General features: G+C 44.6%; 1 protein-coding gene across 7 annotated transcripts in view; it reads left to right on the top strand.

The window, feature by feature from the left end:
• UBOX5 (U-box domain containing 5) overlaps nt 1–16,892 on the top strand; it is a 29,901-nt gene extending 13,009 nt beyond the window's left edge. For 5 of the 7 annotated variants that reach the window (XM_045019134.1, XM_045019129.1, XM_045019131.1 and 2 more), the window contains exons 2-5: nt 5,946–6,049; nt 9,949–11,143; nt 14,669–14,830; nt 15,983–16,892. In XM_045019134.1, the coding sequence (XP_044875069.1) occupies nt 5,996–6,049; nt 9,949–11,143; nt 14,669–14,830; nt 15,983–16,188 (1,617 nt within the window). In that variant the 5' untranslated portion in view covers nt 5,946–5,995 and the 3' untranslated portion in view covers nt 16,189–16,892. Of the gene's footprint in view, nt 1–5,147; nt 5,312–5,945; nt 6,050–9,948; nt 11,144–14,668; nt 14,831–15,982 lie in introns of those variants that run through there. The other 2 variants (XM_045019135.1, XM_045019130.1) reach the window with 2 other exon arrangements.
• The last annotated feature ends 628 nt before the right edge of the window (nt 16,893–17,520 follow it).

Below are 17,520 nucleotides of genomic sequence, written 5' to 3'. Positions count from 1 at the left end.
CTAGGGACACCATCCCTGCCTATCCTGGCTAATAGCCATTGATGGACCTATCCTCCATGAATATATCTAGTTCTTTTTTGAACCCTGTTATAGTCTTGGCCTTCACAACATCCTCTGGCAAGTAGTTCCACGGGGTGACTGTGCGTTGTGTGAAGAAATACTTCCTTTTATTTGTTTTAAACCTGATGCCTATTAATTTCATTTGGTGACCCTTAACTCTTGTGTTATATGAGAGAGTAAATAGCACTTCCTTATTTATTTTCTCCGCACCAGTCATGATTTTCTAGACCTCTGTCATATCCCCCCCCCTTAGTTGTCTCTTTTCCAAGCTGAAAAGTCCCAGTCTTATTAATCTCTCCTTGTATGGCAGCTGTTCAATACCCCAAATCATTTGTTTTTCCTTTTTCTGAACCTTTTCCAATTCCAATGTATCTTTTTTGAGTTGGGGTGACCACATCTGCACGCAGTATTCAAGATGTGGGTGTACCATGGATTTATATAGAGGTACCATGATATTTTCTGTCTTATTATCGATCCCTTTCTGAATGATGCCCAACATTCTGTTCGCTTTTTTGACTGCTGCTGCACTTTGAGTGGATGTTTTCAGAGAACTGTCCACAATGACTCCAAGGTCTCTTTCTTGAGTGGTAACACCCAATGTGGACGGAATCTTTGGGGAATTTAGTTGCTAAAATAGAGTCTATATTGAGCATGTGTGAGCTTACTTTTTTTGAAAGGCTTTAATTTGGCTAAATTTGGGCAGATTTTCACAAAGAACAAACAAATTAACAGGCAAAAAACACATCCCTGGCCCAAAGGCCACTCCCCTGCCAAACTTCAAATCCCTGTTCCAAAGCATGGGGACACTAGAGCTTTTCAGAGAAAACATAGCCATTAACATGTGCAAATCATAATTTTTCCAAGCCTTGCTCTCAGAAACAGCTGAACTGTTCTGGCTGAAATTTAAAACAAAATATTCAGCCTGAAGCAGACGCCCAGTGTGGAAAACCAAATGATTAAAGTTTGTCAAAGCTATAAGCAACTGAAAAAAGGATCTTAGGATGCAAAATGCTGGGCAACCTTAGCAGTATAACCTTAGCAGGTGAGGTTTCTCCCCTCCCCCCCCCTCATCCTACTCCTGTTGTAATTTTTCCCACTCCTCAGTGGAGGTATAGTTCACCTTTGCGCACAGAAGCTACAGTGCATGCAAACAGGCCTGACAAGCTTATTGATGCCCTCTTGAGCTGAATAACTTTCATCTCAAATAGTAGCACAGTTTATCTTAAATCTCTAGTGTTTCCACTCAAAGGAAATCAGTCCTTAAACTGAACAGAACATGAGCTGCTCATTGACCACAACGCGCGCAGCTCTGTCCAGGCACTTACCTCACAATGGATTGCCCCTCAACCAGAATAGTCCTTGCCCCTCTCAATAAGGGAAGAGAATTCTAAGCTACATATCCTACGTGTCTGTGCGTCTGTTGGAGCCACATCCCCTTTTGAAAATTACTATGAAGTACACTTCGTTCCTCAGTCAGAAATCACTCCAGTGGAAACAGTTATTCTGAAGTCACCTACATGAGCTGTACAGCATTCTGTCCTGTGATACCATATGTGATAAATGAAGGCGGGGGAGGGGAGAGATCTCCCTTTTCTGAACGCCAGCCAGTTATAAAGTCCCTCTTAGTGGCTGTTCTCTGCTTGGCTTACCTATAAAGGGTTAAAAAGTCCCCCAGGTAAAGGAAAGGGAGTGGGCACCTGACCAAAGGAGCCGCTTTTTTAAAATGGGGGGGGGGGAACTTCCCCTTTGTCTCTGTTGTAGTTCTTCGAGAAGGAGGGGAACAGGGAGCAGTTATGCTATGAGAAGCTTTAAGCCAGGTATGATCATCAGATCATACCTAGAACTACTTATTTGGGACCCTCAGATGTGTAAGTAGATCAGGAATGTTTAGAAAGTCGCGATTAGGTTTAGTTCTGTTTATTTCTTATGGCTAGTGGACTCCTCTGTGCTAATCCCTGTTGCGTTTGTTTGCTTGTAGCCTTTAAGCTGAACCCTCAAAAAAGCTATTTTGGGTGGTTAATTTTTGGAAATGCTCCTTTAAATCGAGCAAAAGCCTAAGTTCCAGATGTATTTTCTTTCTTTTTTGTTTTTAATAAAATTTACCTTTTTTAAGAACAGGATTGGATTTTTGGTGTCCTAAGAGGTTTGTGCATATGTTGTTTAATTAGCTGGTGGCAACAGCTAATTTCCTTTGTTTTCCTTCTCAGCTCTTCCCTGAAGGGGGAGTGAAAGAGCTTGGGGTACCCCACAGGAAGGAATTCCCAAGTGCGCCTTCCTGAGTTCCAAAAAAGGGGTTTTGCATTTGGGTGGTGGCAGCGTTTAGCAAGCCAGGGTCAGAGAAACGCTGTAACCTTGGGAGTTTAATACAAGTGTGGAGTGGCCAGTATTCATTTTTTAAATCCTTGCGGGCTCCCACCTGCACTCGAAGTGCCGCAGTGCGGAATCCGCCTTGACACCACACATCCCAAAAGCAGAAGAGACCACTTTGATCATCTAACCTGTCCTCCTGCATAACATAGTCCAGAGAATTTCCCCAAAAGAATTCCTAGAGCAGAACTTTTAGAAAAACATCCAGTCTTGATTTAAAAATTGCCAGTGATGGAAAGTCCACGATGACCTTGGCAACGTGGTAAGTTGTTCCAATAGTTAATTACTCTGTGTGAAAAATTTGCACCTTATTTCCAGTCTAAATTCGTCTATCTTCAATTTCCAGCCATTGGTTCACGTAATACTTTTGTCTGCTAGATAGAAGAGCTTGTTATTAAATGCTTGTTCCCCATGTTGGTACTTACAAACTGTAATCAAGTCATCCTTTAACCCTCGCTGTGTTAAGCTACATAGTTTGAGCTCCTTGAGTCTATCATTATAAGGCATGTTTTCTAATCCTTTAATCTTTCTCATGGCTCTTCTCTGAACCGTCTCCAAATTACCACTGTTGGTAATGCACAGTCTGAGTTCTCTTCAAAAGCTGCTATGATCATATCACTCCAAAGCTGATACTTCAGTGCTGGGCATCAGCATAGGAACCTTGCTAGATAAATAGATTGCTCGTGTTTTTTATATATCTATATTTCTCCCTGCTGAGATCCCAAAGTGACAAACTAATTCTTATAGATGAGAAGCAGCAGAAACAGAGGCAGATGAGATGTTCTTTTGTTTGTAATTACTATAGAGTCTAGGAGCCCCAAGTGTGAAGCAGGACGCTGCTGTACTAGGTGCTGGTCAAATACAACACAAAGAGATGGGCCTTACCCTCAGATTGTAAGCTCTTTAGGGTATGTCTTCACTACCGGCCGGATTGGTAGGCAGCGATCGATCCAGCGGGGATCGATTTATCGCGTCTAGACTAGACATGATAAATCCATCCCCGAGCGCGCTCCCATTGACTCCTGTACTCCAGCTCGGTGAGAGGCGCAGGCAGAGTCGACGGGGGAGCGGCAGCAGTCGACTCACCGCGGTGAAGACACCGCAGTAAGTTGATCTAAGTACGTCAACTTCAGATACGTTATTCAGGCCTGAGTATAAGACAAGAGCCAACATGTTGATGCCAACAGACAGATGGAGGAGTACAAGGAAACAGTGAGACATTATCGGTCAGCATGATAAATAGTGTTCTCATCGCACCAGCACCATTCTCAAAGGCATGGAGAGAACAATTTGTGAGAGCTACACGCTAACAAATGGGACAGATAAGATAAAGTGGATACTCATACATATGCTTTCTCAAAGTATAAGAACAAGGGGACAATTAAAGGCAGCAAATTGGACAAGAAAACGTCTATGCAATATATAATTAACCTGTGGAACTCATTGTTGCAAGATACAGTTGAAGCCAAGAGCTTAGTAGAATTCAGAAAAGGCCTACGCACTTACACTGTACTATGGATGTTCTTAATAGATAGGGTAAAACATATTTTGAATGGATTTAAACCTAGGATTTAAGCCAGCCAGAAACTGCCTGTGGTTAGGAAGAAACTTCTCTTATGAGCAGCCTCTAACGTAATTCTGCACTATAGAATGGCTAGCGCCTTCCTCTCGATTATCTAATGCTAGTCCCTGTCAGACGTGGGTTGCTGAAATGGATGGGCCAAACGTTCCATGAGATCTTTAATGATCAGGAATGGACAGATGTACAGAGAGTTCTACATTTCGAGAGATGGTCTTTCCAGCAGCAAATCTGGCACTGCTATAGATTGCAGACCTGACACTTTTAAAATAAATAGAGACTTGAAAATGCCTCTCTGTTTATCTTATGTGAAATTTACATTATTACATGTGAGCACACTCCTCTTCTTTTAACACACAAAGCCTGATCCACCAAAAACAATCAGGCAGGCATAGGTAACATAAGATTCAAACTCACCCTTTCATGAGTGGCTTGAGATTTTTTACATTGAATTTGGACTTTAGAGCCGATGTCACCATTTATCTGTATTCTGCGATCTGCACTTAATCAGTGTTCCGGCTGCATTATGCTTGCATGTTTACTAGACAGGTATAGGAAGCATTACATGCTGACCTGACTTCAGTTCATTTTATAATCCCTTTGTACACCTAAAAGAGCTTGCAAAAATCCAGTTAGGCTGAACAAATATCCTCCATTGGAAATCATTTAAAGGTTCCTTTTTCTTGATAGAAGATGCAAGTATGTGATTACAAGATTGCTCCAAGTAATGAGGTTTACACCTTCTTTAGGAGGTTAAAATTCTTACTTTACAGAGAATCTTATTTTTAAAAAGAATCGTGTCTAACCAGTTTCAGTTCTTTGAATGCAAAAGATTGTGTGTTCTCCTGGCTTCCTTTTCTGAACATGTTTGAAAGAGTTGACTTGATCAGTGCTCAGAATTTTGTTGATCTCCCTAAAGCACCCAGTGATCTGTTGGATAACAGAGAGCAGCTATTAAATAATGATTATTAATTTTGCATTCAAGAGTAACTTTCATCAGAGGATTTCGAAGCATTTGGAAACATTTATCCTTGCAACACCATTGTGCGTTGTTACTTATTTATATTGCAGTATAATACAGATCCCTTGGTTGAGACCTCACATCCTATTGTGCTTTTACTACCACATAGACAGTTGCTGCCCCCCCAGCTTGTTTACAGCCTAAATAGACAAGACAGACACAGGATGGAAGAGGAAACAAGGACAGAGATGTGAAATGATTTGCTCAAGGTCACGCAGCAAGTTGATGGCAAAGACAAGAATAGGTCTTCTGACTCCTAGCCAGTGCCCTAGCCCCTAGACAAAGTGAGTATTCACCCACGAAAGCTCATGCTCCAATACGTCTGTTAGTCTATAAGGTGCCACAGGACTCTTTGCTGCTTTTACAGATCCAGACTAACACGGCTACCCCTCTGATAGGGGCATAGTGTAAACTATGCCCCTGAGTACTTAAGTGATTTGACCAAGGTCTTAGCAGGGAAGATTTGCAAAGACACAAAGGGGAATTAGGCTGCTGAGAGTTAGGCACCTTTGAAAATCTCCCTCAGGTTGAAGGGATGGCAGGGCAGGGACTAAGTCCCTACCAAACTCTTCCTCTTTAGAGCACACTCCCCTTTGATAAGGTTTGCATCTAATCTCTGGTTTATTTACAAATGAGAACTTTTCATAAAAACACTCATCCCCTAGGCTTCCTTCTCAGGTGTTTTTCTCCTTTGAATCGTGAATGACTTTAACTTGATCTTGCCTCTTAACCCAGAATCGCCCATGACACACTCACTTGGGTTTCTCTTGAGTTGCTAAAAGCCTCACTCACTCAAATTTGAACTGCATTTTGTGAGCAGTCAGACTTGTGATTCACCTGTGATTCAGGAACTGTTTTACACAAGAGTCTCCTATTTTCCACTGTTCACTAACATTTATGTTTTGCTTTTGCCTTTAGTTTTACCAGCTGACTCTGATGCTTGGAAGGTGAGCCCTCAAACCGCCAATATGGTGATAAACATCTGCCTCCCACAGTTCAAGCCAAGAATTCACTGCAACAAGGTAAAAATAAAAAAGCATTGTGTTTTCTGCAGCTTAAGGCATATAGGGTCCGCTCTGGTATCCCTTGGTTAGATGGAAAGAATAAGCAGTCCTTGTCTCTGCTGGACAGAGTAGACAAAGGAGTGCTCACTCACTACATCACTTGTGTCTGAGATAATGTGGCAATGTTTGCGTAATTAAGAGCATTCTCAGATGCTCGTGCAAATCTTGTCTAAGAAAACACAACCAATTTTACTCACCGGCTCTATGGTGAAATCCCCCAGGAAACACCTGAGCAGTGTCTGTTGGAATTGTCTCAGTGTAATGTACAGAGAGATGCTCTTGTGGCATCACACTTAAAGGGCCATGGTCAAGTAGGTTACAGCAAAAACATAACAGGATTTGTGCAAAACTGGATGGAACTGCTTGGGGGGTTGAAAATTTATTTTTAATTTATAACGTTTTTTTTGCGAAAGCCTCTCAAATCTTCAAGACTCAAATCTTCAAAGCTAACCAGTCTTGTTGCAAAGAATTGGGGTAGCGTGGTATAATGGTGAGTTAGGACTCCTGGGTTCTTTTTCTGCATCTGCTAATTTGGGGTAATCATAGAATATTAGGGTTGGAAGAGACCTCAAGAGGTCATCTAGTCCAACCCCCTGCTCAAAGCAGGACCAATTCCCAACTATAACATTCCCAGCCAGGGCTTTGTCAAGCCGGGCCTTAAAAACCTCTAAGGATGGAAATTCCACCACCACCTTAGGTAACCCATTCCAGTGCTTCACTACCCTCCTAGTGAAATAGCGTTTCCTAATATCCAACCTAGACCTCCCCCACTGCAACTCGAGACCATTGCCTCTTGTTCTGTCATCTGCCACCACTGAGAACAGCCGAGCTCCATCCTCTTTGGAACCCCCCTTCAGGTAGTTGAAGGCTGCTATCAAATCCCCCTCTCACTCTTCTCTGCTGCAGACTAAATAACCCCAGTTCCCTCAGCCTCTCCTCGTAAGTCATGTGCCTCAGTCCCCTAATCATTTTTGTTGCCCTCCACTGGACTCTCTTCAATTTGTCCACATCCTTTCTGTAGTGGGGGGACCAAAACTGGACACAATACTCCAGGTGTGGCCTCACCAGCGCCGTAGAGAGGGGAATAATCACTTCCCTTGATCTGCTGGCAGTGCTCCTACTAATACAGCCCAATATGCCGTTGGCCTTCTTGGCAACAAGGGCACACCATTGACTCATATCCAGCTTCTCGTCCACTGTAATCCCCAGGTCCTTTTATGCAGAACTGCTGCCTAGCCAGTTAGTCCCCAGCCTGTACCGGTGCATGGGATTCTTCCTGAGTGCGGGACTCTGCACTTGTCCTTATTGAACCTCATCAGATTGCTTTAGGCCCAATCCTCCAATTTGTCTAGGTCACTCTGGACCCTATCCCTACCCTTCAGCGTATCTACCTCTCCCCCCAGCTTAGTGTCATCTGCGAACTTGCTGAGGGTGCAATCCATCCCATCATCCAGATCATCAATGAAGATATTGAACAAAACCGGCCCCAGGACCGACCCCTGGGGCACTCCGCTTGATACCAGCTGTCAAGTAGACATGGAGCCATTGATCACTACCGGTTGAGCCTGACACTCTAGCCAGCTTTCTATCCACCTTATAGTCCATTCATCCAATCCATACTACTTTAACTTGCTGGCAAGAACACTGTGGGAGACCGTATCAAAAGCTTTGCTAAAGTCAAGATATCCACTGCTTTTCCCATATCCACAGAGCCGGTTATCTCATCATAGAAGGCAATCAGGTTGGTCAGGCATGATTTGCCCTTGGTGAATCCATGTTGACTGTTCCTGATCACCTTCCTCTCCTCCAAGTGCTTCAAAATGGATTCCTTGAGGACCTGCTCCACGATTTTGCCAGGGACTGAAGTGAGGCTGACCGGTCTGTAGTTCCCCGGGTTCTCTTTCTTCCCTTTTTTTAAATATGGGCACTATATTTGCCTTTTTCCAATCATCCGGGACATCCCCCAATCGCCACAAATTTTCAAAGATGGTGGCCAGTGGCTCTGCTATCACATCAGCCAACTCCCTCAGCACCCTCGGATGCATTAGATCTGGACCCGTGGACTTGTACATGTCCAGCTTTTCTAAATAGTCCTTAACCTGTTCTTTCACCACTGAGGGCTGCTCACCTCCTCCCCATACTGTGCTGCCCAGTGCAGCAGTCTGGGAGCTGACCTTGTCTGTGAGGACCGAGGCAAAAAAAAGCATTGAGTACTTCAGCTTTTTCCGCATCATCTGTCACTAGGTTGCCTCCCCCATTCAGTAACAGTCCCACACTTTCCCTGACCATCTTCTTGTTGCTAACATACCTGTAGAAACCCTTCTTGTTACCCTTCACATCCCTTGCTAGCTGCATCTCCAGTCGTGCCTTGGCCTTCCTGATTACACACCTACATGCTCTAGCAATATTTTTATACTCCTCCCTAGTCATCTATCCAAATTTTCACTTCTTGTAAGCTTTCTTTTTGAGTTTAAGCTCACTGAAGATTTCTGTTAAGCAAAGCTGCTCGCCTGCCATATTTGCTATTCTTTCTGCACATATGGATGGTTTGTTCCTGTGCCCTCAATAAGGATTCTTTAAAATACAGCCAGTTCTCCTGGACTCCTTTCCCCCTCACATTAGGCTCCCAAGGGATCCTGCCCATCAGTTCCCTAAGGGAGTCTGTCTGCTTTTCTGAAGTCCAGGGTCCGTATTTTGCTACTCTCCTTTCTTCCTTTTGTGAGGATCCTGAACCTGACTACCTCATGGTCACTGCTGCCTAGGTGGCCACCCACTTACACTTCCCCTACCAATTCTTCCCTGTTTGTAAGCAGCAGGTCAAGAGGAGCATGGCCCCTCCTTGGTTCCTCCAGCACTAGTACTAGGAAGTGGTACCAACACCTGCAACTCTTGTTGACTTCGTTTGGAGTTGTGGGTGCTCATCACTGCTAAATATCAGTGCCAAGGTATTTCAGGTTGGGCCCCCAGTTAGGTCACTCTGAAAAATATGGTCCTTATCCTTTCTCTGCTTCAGTTAACCTCTGTAAAATTGGTGTCATAACACTGTTACACCTCATAGGGGGGTTCTGAGAGTTAATTAGTTCTGAGATCTTCAGATGAAAGGTGGTAATATTTGCATTATTCAAGTGCTTACATAATCAATATTTTAGTGGTATAGACAGATACCTGCCAGAAAATTCCCTGTGGCTCAGTAAAATGTGAAACACTTCTCCATTTTTCTTTCTAAGGTGTCAAACTATTTATATTAATGAGTTGAGCTTTCGTGTTTGATTCTTGGAATCATAGAAATCCTTAGAGATTATCTAGTTCTTATTTAAAGCCTATTTTGAATGGCAAGACCCCCCAAACTGCATCTCAGAAACAAGAGAACCTGGGTTTTGTCCTGTGAAAAACGCAACATTTATGTACACAGCATTTAAAACCCTTCCTAGATGGGGTTGATTACATTGCTGGTCTGTGACTCCAATCCAGTGCTGAATTTAGCCTCTCCTCCATATTTTAGCCTAGAATGAATTTATGGCAAAATCCTTTACAGTAAATTTTTTCAATTAAATTCTCATTCCCTTAAAGAGGCACTGTTATAATTGGTGAATGCTTCTAACATCTTGAGCAACACGACTGTACCAAATGGGTTTGCAGAGCCCAGCACCCCTAGAATAACAACTCAGGGACACACATGCTCTGGGGAGTAAAATCAAGAGAGCACAGCTCATCCTTTAAGTTTTGTTATTCACCGTTGATCATTTAATGCCTCATTTACATTTTGTCTCGCAAATACTGTAACAGTGGTTGCAAACTCACTTTCCTCTTTTGGGTCAAATCAAGCCCAGTGTCCTCTCCTTTCTCTTTAAACACAGATTTCTGCTGATGGTTATGAAGTGGAGAACCTCATCTCTGAAGACCTTGCAAAGAGAAACCGGGGCTTTCGCAGTGAATATTTCATCAAGCCCCCGGTCCATGTTACTCTCTCCTTTCCCTTCAACATAGAAATCTGCAGGATTAACATAGACATCTCATCGGGCGGGTGTCAGAATTTCACGGGGCTGGACATTTACACGTCTACCTCATTGAACAAAAGCTCTTGGAACAGCCCGGAGTCTCAGTTCTCACGTCTGGCCGGACAGCCTGTGTCGGACAAAGACGTTTTCACACTAGTGGGCAAAGCCGTTCTAAAAAATCAAAGCAAAGTGACGTTCAGCCACAGGGGCTTCAAGCCAAGGCCTCCTTTCCATCAGATGGAAGCTGTCTTCTACCCTGGCTCTGCATCTCAGGACCTATGGAATAAAGGCCCTGCCTCACTGAGCAATGTATCGCACTTAAAAATTTGCATCTCCCATGTATCAGGAGGTGGCCTCCCTTGCATTAAAAGACTAGAGGTCTGGGGGCAGCCAGCCAAGTCGTGCCCACAGGAAGTGATGGACAGCGTGTTCCGAGTGGCCTCTGAGTGCCTGGCTCAGGGCTTGGGCGTCCAGAGCACCAGTTTCATGTTACCAATGGAAAGCGAGTGTGTGCCCGTAAGCAACTCCGACAGCGAACAGCAGAGTCTCCAGAAGCTAGTCGATGTTGTTCAGGATATCCCGGAAGAGTTCTTGGACCCTATCACTCTGGAGATAATGCCCTTCCCAATGCTGCTGCCGTCTGGAAAGGTGATCGACCAGAGCACTTTGGAGAAATGCAACCGGAGCGAGGCTTCCTGGGGTCGGGTGCCCAGCGATCCTTTCACTGGGGTTGCCTTTAGCCACCACTCCCAGCCCCTCCCTCACCCCTCTCTAAAGGCGAGGATAGACCACTTCCTATTACAGCACAGCATTCCAGGCACCAACCTCCTCGGGAGGGCTCAGGTCTTGGGGATGGTCACACCTTCTTCCCTAACCATGTCCTCTCTGAAAAGGAAAATGGACTGCATGGAGCAAAGCCCTGATGACAGCAACCACGTAGAACCCTCCTATTTTTCTACCACAAACTTACTAGCCATGTGTACCTCAGAGAGCAGTGCTAAAAAAATGAAAACTGAGAGTGACTCGCATTTGGCCCAAATGGACTGCTCGACAGGTATCTCGCCTCCCTAATTCTCATTGTTTCTTCACCTTCCTGGTTTCCCAGGACCAGAGTCACACACATCATCCCAAATGTGGTTTCAGTTAATCCCCACATCTCCTGCAGATTCTCACAGCAAAACCTAGGGGCGCTTTTTGAGGCTGTTGTCTTTTGCTCCTGCCAGGCATTATGGAAATGGTTTTAGCGTGTCGTTCATGTCTGATTTCCCCTTTCCTCTACCCAGTACGTTTGTTCTTTCATAGCCAGATTTTACTTCTGTTTTATGGGGGTGGGGTGTCAGTCTCTGACCGTACTGTTTTGCCTATGTCAGTCTACACCAGGGGTAGGCAACCTATGACACAGGTGCCGGAGGCGGCACACAAGCTGATTTTCAGTGGCACTCACACTGCCCGGGTCCTGGCCACCAGTCCGGGGGGCTCTGCATTTTCACTTAATTTTAAATGAAGCTTCTTAAACATTTTAAAAACCTTATTTACTTTACCTACAACAATAGTTTAGTTATATACTATAGACTTATAGAAAGAGACCTTCTAAAAACGTTAAAATGTGTTACTGGCACACGAAACCTTAAATTAGAGTGAATAAATGAAGACTCGGCACAGCACTTCTGAATGGTTGCCGACCCCTGATCTACACCATTTATTTGCCCATAATTGATTCAGATCACTTCATTTTTCCATTAGTCTTTTATTTCCTTTGTCCCCATCATTTTCAGTTCATTGACAAGTTTTGCTGTGCTGGAAAATCATCTCTTGCAGCCTGTGCAAAAAAATTATTGAGATTTTACTAGCCCAGGCGCACAATCTGCTGGCCCGTTGTCCCCATAATCGGGGGGAAAACCCTCAAATGTCTTCCCTGCGCCGAATGAACTGGTTCGTAGGCTCATGTGTGGGCTGCTCACACAGGTCACTGCAATCACAGATGTGCTCCTACTGACCCTTCTGCTGCTTACGCTCCTAACGATTCTCCCCCAAGTGGCACTTACTTAACGCAGCACAGCTTTAGAAGCACTTGTCAAATCCTGGTCAGTAACACGAAATGCTTGTGTTGATGGACATCCCTGCCAAGGGAGCATAAAGCCGTAGAACCAATGGATAGCAGAAATAGCATGCGGGGATGTGTGGGTGTGGGTGTGTGTCCAGAGTGAAGTGCTAGAGGCCAAGGGACAGCACTTGAAAGGCTGGAGGGGAAGGCACTACACATGGGCTGTGGGTGATTAAACCAGAGGGGACATTTCCAAAGAAGAGGCCTTTACAGTTGCTAAAAGGGGCTGTAGCCAGTGTCCGGGGAGGGGGGTTTGACACTGGTATCTTCTCCCCCTCGGTATTGGCCGCTTTCACACTGTTAGAAAAATGTCTGTGAGCAGAGCTACTGGGCACAAGCTCGTCTTCCTGAATCATTTGCCAACTGTCATGTCACCAGCTATGGGCCCCGTCTTGCACCCCTGGACTGGTGAGCAGTTCCACTGAGCAGCCGAGGCTTAACACACAGCGTAGGTCCCTTCTGTGCTACAAGCTGTCACTGACACCCGAGCCAGGAGATAGCCATGTTGTGAGCGGGTTCTCTGGCTGGGGTCTACTTGCTGTAATGTAGGCAGCCTCTCGGGCTCCCTGTCACTGTAAGTTGGACGGGGGGTGCTGGATAGCTCTACCAGCGATCATGGATTGATAGCAGTCAAAAAGCTTGAGCGTGCTGAGCCAGTTACACTGATGGGCGAGGCAGGATGGCTCTGTGGTTAAAGCTCAAGACAAATGCGTCTGCCCCTCCAGAATGAGACCTCCTGCTCCTGCTCTTTCATTCTCCAACAAGTAGTGCATTCAGTCTCTGTCCTATAACAAGCATTTTAGCACAAGGGGGATGATAGGCCTGCTGTCGCCAAGCATGCTTGGTTATGTAAAGAATTAATTTTTCTTGGCATATTTATTTCCTTGTTTGTGCAGAAATACCTAGAATGTGTTGAACCTGGTCTCACTCTGGCTTTGCTCCAGAACACACAGCCCTTTATAAGCAGACAACTCCATTTTGCTCTGCATCTTTCTTACCCGTTGTGTGCCATAATGATAGTTACTGAGTTACTTAATAACATCGCAGACACAGAGAGGTAAATGAAGTTGAATAACCAAGGGAGAAGAGACTACGTGGGCAGGGGGAATTTGAAGAGAAGTGGAGAGTCACTGAGGCAGTGAAGTTTAGGTGGTCTGGTCCACGTACAACAATGTTAGCACCCAGCATATGAGTGTCTCTTGAACACAGGAGGATTGTCTCCCTGAAGAGCTGAGTTGAATTGTCTTTAACACATTCTGCAAAGGCTTAATGTAAAGCAAATAGGCTTTGGGCTGCAGGTGGCATGGAGAAAGTTTGTCCACAGCAGGTACATGAAAATATCAAAGGTGGGCCAAAGGCGAACACTTCAGATCTGAAGTCTCCCCGAGTTTGGGGCTTGTTGATTTCAGGCCAGGCTTTGGCAAACATGATTTATTTTGTATTACAGCGTCACTTAGAGACCTCACCTGAGATTGGGTCCCCGTTGTTCTAGGTGCTGTGTGCACACACAGTAAATGAATCCTTGCCCCAGGGATCTTATTCCCATATCTATTGAGCTGCTGTAGCCTTCATCTCTGTAGCTGAGCACCCATAGTCGAAGGATCTCCCCGGGGAGATTTATTAAACAGACCATTCACACAGGATAAATGACAGTCTACTCAGACATGGTCTTTAGCAAAACTAGATCTTTGGGACCATGTAGGGGGAAAATGCTGCCATACCTTGCAAAGCAGCCAGAGGGTTCCGGGCCCTGATGACAAGACACTGGCTTCTACTTTAGGTCCCCAGTTCAGATTTATGTCTCTGAACCAAAACAAAAGTACAAAATGGAGGGGTAATGTAATGTAATGTAATGTAACTGGCGGGGTATCCATACGAAAATGAAAACAGCATTTTCTTTTTGGTTTAAACATTCCCCAGTAGAAACCAAACCAATGGCACTGAGCTAGTGCCTACAGACCAGCAAGTGAAACTGACCAGTCTAGCGTCAGCTGGCCAAGTTGAGCGAAATGCAGAAGTAAAGAAAGGGTGATTGGGATTTTCAGAAGGGCTCAAGGGAGTTAGGTGCTTGAATGCCCTTGACGTGCAGGCTTTAAGCAGGCACATAAGCATTTGCAAGATCGGGGCGTAAACTTCAATGGCATTCAGGCACCTAACTCCTTTAGTCCTCTTCGTAAGTCCCAAGCAATAAAAACAAATAAATCGTAGCTTGTATATTGGGCTTGTCCTTCATAGATCTCAAAGCACTTTCCCAGCTGGGCGAGGTATCCGTATCCCAAGTTCGCAGATGGCCAGCCATGCAGTAACCGAGCCCTAAGGCACTGTTTTGAAGAGACGTAAAAGGGTTTTTGTCTTATGTTGAGATCATCCCTTCAAAATTAAAAATATGTTTAGCAGCGCAGCAGCATTTATTTTGTCCCTTGATGCCTTCTCTTCCCCCGTGGCTATTTCTAGATCTCATGCCTCTCTCTGCAGGTCCAGTCTCTCATGAACAGAAGCTGTCCGAAAGCTTGGACATTGCCTTGACCTCTGCACTCAGCTCTAGGCCATCATTTACAGCTAGGCTGATAAAAGGCCAGCAGCAGCCGCATAGCGAGGGGGGTTGCAGCAGTTCGTGGAATGCAAATGCCCTAGCTGGTAAGCAGCAAACCGATTGGTTTCACTTTTGGCATTCGGAAGCCCTAGAAAAGGAATATAGCAGTGGTAGTCTGTAGGTTTTGCATTAATATAATTTAACAAGAACCCTGAACTCTCACAGGTTGGATTGTTCAATGACTTTGTTGTTGACATGTTTCCCTTCTTTTGACCTAAAGAGTAGTTTGTAAATCTACCTGAAGTGTCTCCTAAGACGTCTTACTTAGCAATAACCATCTGAGTACCTCCCAGTCTTTAATACTTTATTCTCCCAAAGCACAGCTGTACTGTTATCCCCATTGTACAGATGGGGAACTGAGGCACAGAGACACTAGGTGATCTGCCCAAGGTCACACAGAAATCCGCGCCAGAGCAGAGAATTGAACCTGCATCTCCTGAATCGCAGGTCAGCGCTCTGACCACTAGGCTATCCTTCCTCATCAGCTGAATGAAGCTGTTGCCCGTTTTCTGTGTCAGAAATCCGACGCTAGGCGCTAACTTGTGCCCTCGGAGGAGACAGGACCACGTGCAGTTCCCATAGAGTGTGCAGATAGCTGAGCTGCTTTCCCCAGCAGTGTGTTATACGGTTGAGCTTTTTAGTTTACCCTTTAAAGCTATCACCATTGAGATGGAATCTGAATAGCCCACTCTAGGAATTATGGGCACGAAAAGCAAAGTGGTATTTAAGGAAATATGTTAAGTCTTTCACACAGTGGAGTATGATACCTGTGCAAATGTCTGACGGAGACAGAGTACAGTACTCAAATTCTAGTGTTTGAAAAGGGGGGCGATTTTTAACCTAGATAGAAGCGGGAATTCTTTTGCTAGCTTTCGTCCTCAATAAAATACTGGCGGTACCAAACTTCACCTTGATCTAATCTTCCCAAGCAGTAATGCTAGGACGCAAGAGGAATACCCTTGGAGTTCGGGCATGGTAGCTCGTTATAAGGAAAATAGGGCCCATTCCCAAGATAATGCAAGCGCTTGCAGCTCCAGCTGCTTGTGGGAACACCTCACCTCCGAATCGGGTTTATAGCTTACATCTAACCTCTTGGGCCAGAGTTTCAGGTGTGGAATAGGTACCACATTGCCAAGGTTGCTGTATCAACTGACTAGCATTAACATTGACACAACTTTTTTCTTTCAACTTTCCAGAGCACAATAGCAGCCCAGTTCAAGGATGCGCTTCCTGTAATAGAACATTTTCTTCTTATTTCAAAACGGAGCCTGTGTACCAGCTTCCATGCAGCCACCTCCTGTGTCGTCCTTGCTTAGCTGAAAAGCAGAAGTCCTTAACGATACTGTGCATGAATTGTAAAAGGTCAGTCTCCGCTCATGAGGTGCTGAGGGTCCACTTTTAACTTCTTGGGCGCTGCTATTGAAATGGCTGGCTGAAAGGCCCCAAGGAGAGCTGGAGCCGCTGCTGTTCCACTTGCCTGTATTGAATAGTACAAGGACGTGGTCCTTTAAAGAGCTTGCCAGATGAGTGCACGTAATTCTGAAGAGGACTTTGTCTTCTTATGCTTACAGAGTAGCGGGGAGGTGAGAGCATCGCCCCAGAGCAAAGCGTTACAAGGATAATAAAGCCATACGCTTCTTTAACAAGGAAAATGTATTTATATGAAACTGACATCCATCCAGTCACGCACCATCACTCCACCATTCCAACGGCTCAGTGGTTAGCATAGGTGCCTTTTGAACTGTGAGTTTAGCTTCCCTGTCATTTAAAACCATTTCAATATTTGACAAGTAGCCGTTCAGTCCTGGGCCGTGTGAAGTCCTTGTGATCGAATCCATGCAAGCTACCCGACTTCTCCCCTCTCCTGCCCCCACTCCCTCCAATTTCCCAGCCGTGCTAAGAGCACACTGGTCACCTGTTCTGAAGACCAGTAAGTAATGGAAAGAGGGGCTGGAGTTAGTGCGTAAGTAACTCTGATGATGATCTCATTCTGCTCATACAACTTGTAGAAAAACCTTGCATAACACCCAATGTCACTCTGTTTGTCATATGACAGGACCGGCTCCCGTCTGGCTGATAGACATTTAAGCCTTAATAAAATTATGGTTAAAGTCAGTTGCTTTCTTCTGCCTTGTAATTGGTCTCTTTGTGAGTCTTCATAATGCTCTCGCCTTGTGAGTTTCTTTTCAGAGCTCAGTCTAAAAATGAAGGAAAAAACCAAGTCGATACAAAGGAATATTCTCCCCAGAGCCATATATTTTCAAGGGGGTGATCACAGTAACCTACTCTGCAGTCTATACAGACTTTAAAAATTGATATTCATATGTGTAAATCCATGGGGCTGCAGTTTGCAGATACCTGCTGAGAAAAGACACTCAGGAAAATTGCTCGGATACCTTCTGTCACCGGCATATCCTGGATATGTTGGGAACAAATGGATATTGGAGGGGTTTGCTAATATTACTCCTATGGGAATTCTGCACACACAAATTAAAAATTCTGCACACAATATTTTAAAATTCTGCATATAATACGATAAAATTCTGCATGTAACACAATAAAATTCTGCATATAATACAATATAATCACACCAGTTTCAATTTTGGTAATTCGTTCCAAAATAGCTGCCAGCAAATATGCCTGTAACTATACGGACCAAAAAAAGATTCAGGAAATGTTTTTTGACATAGATTCCTTACTAGTCATATTAATACAGAACTCTGAGTAATTCATT

The sequence above is a fragment of the Mauremys mutica genome, chromosome 5 (genome assembly GCF_020497125.1).
Source record: "Mauremys mutica isolate MM-2020 ecotype Southern chromosome 5, ASM2049712v1, whole genome shotgun sequence".
Taxonomy (NCBI): domain Eukaryota; kingdom Metazoa; phylum Chordata; order Testudines; family Geoemydidae; genus Mauremys; species Mauremys mutica.
The sequence above is the reverse complement of the archived record's forward strand: the minus strand, read 5'-3'. Positions and strand labels throughout refer to the sequence as shown.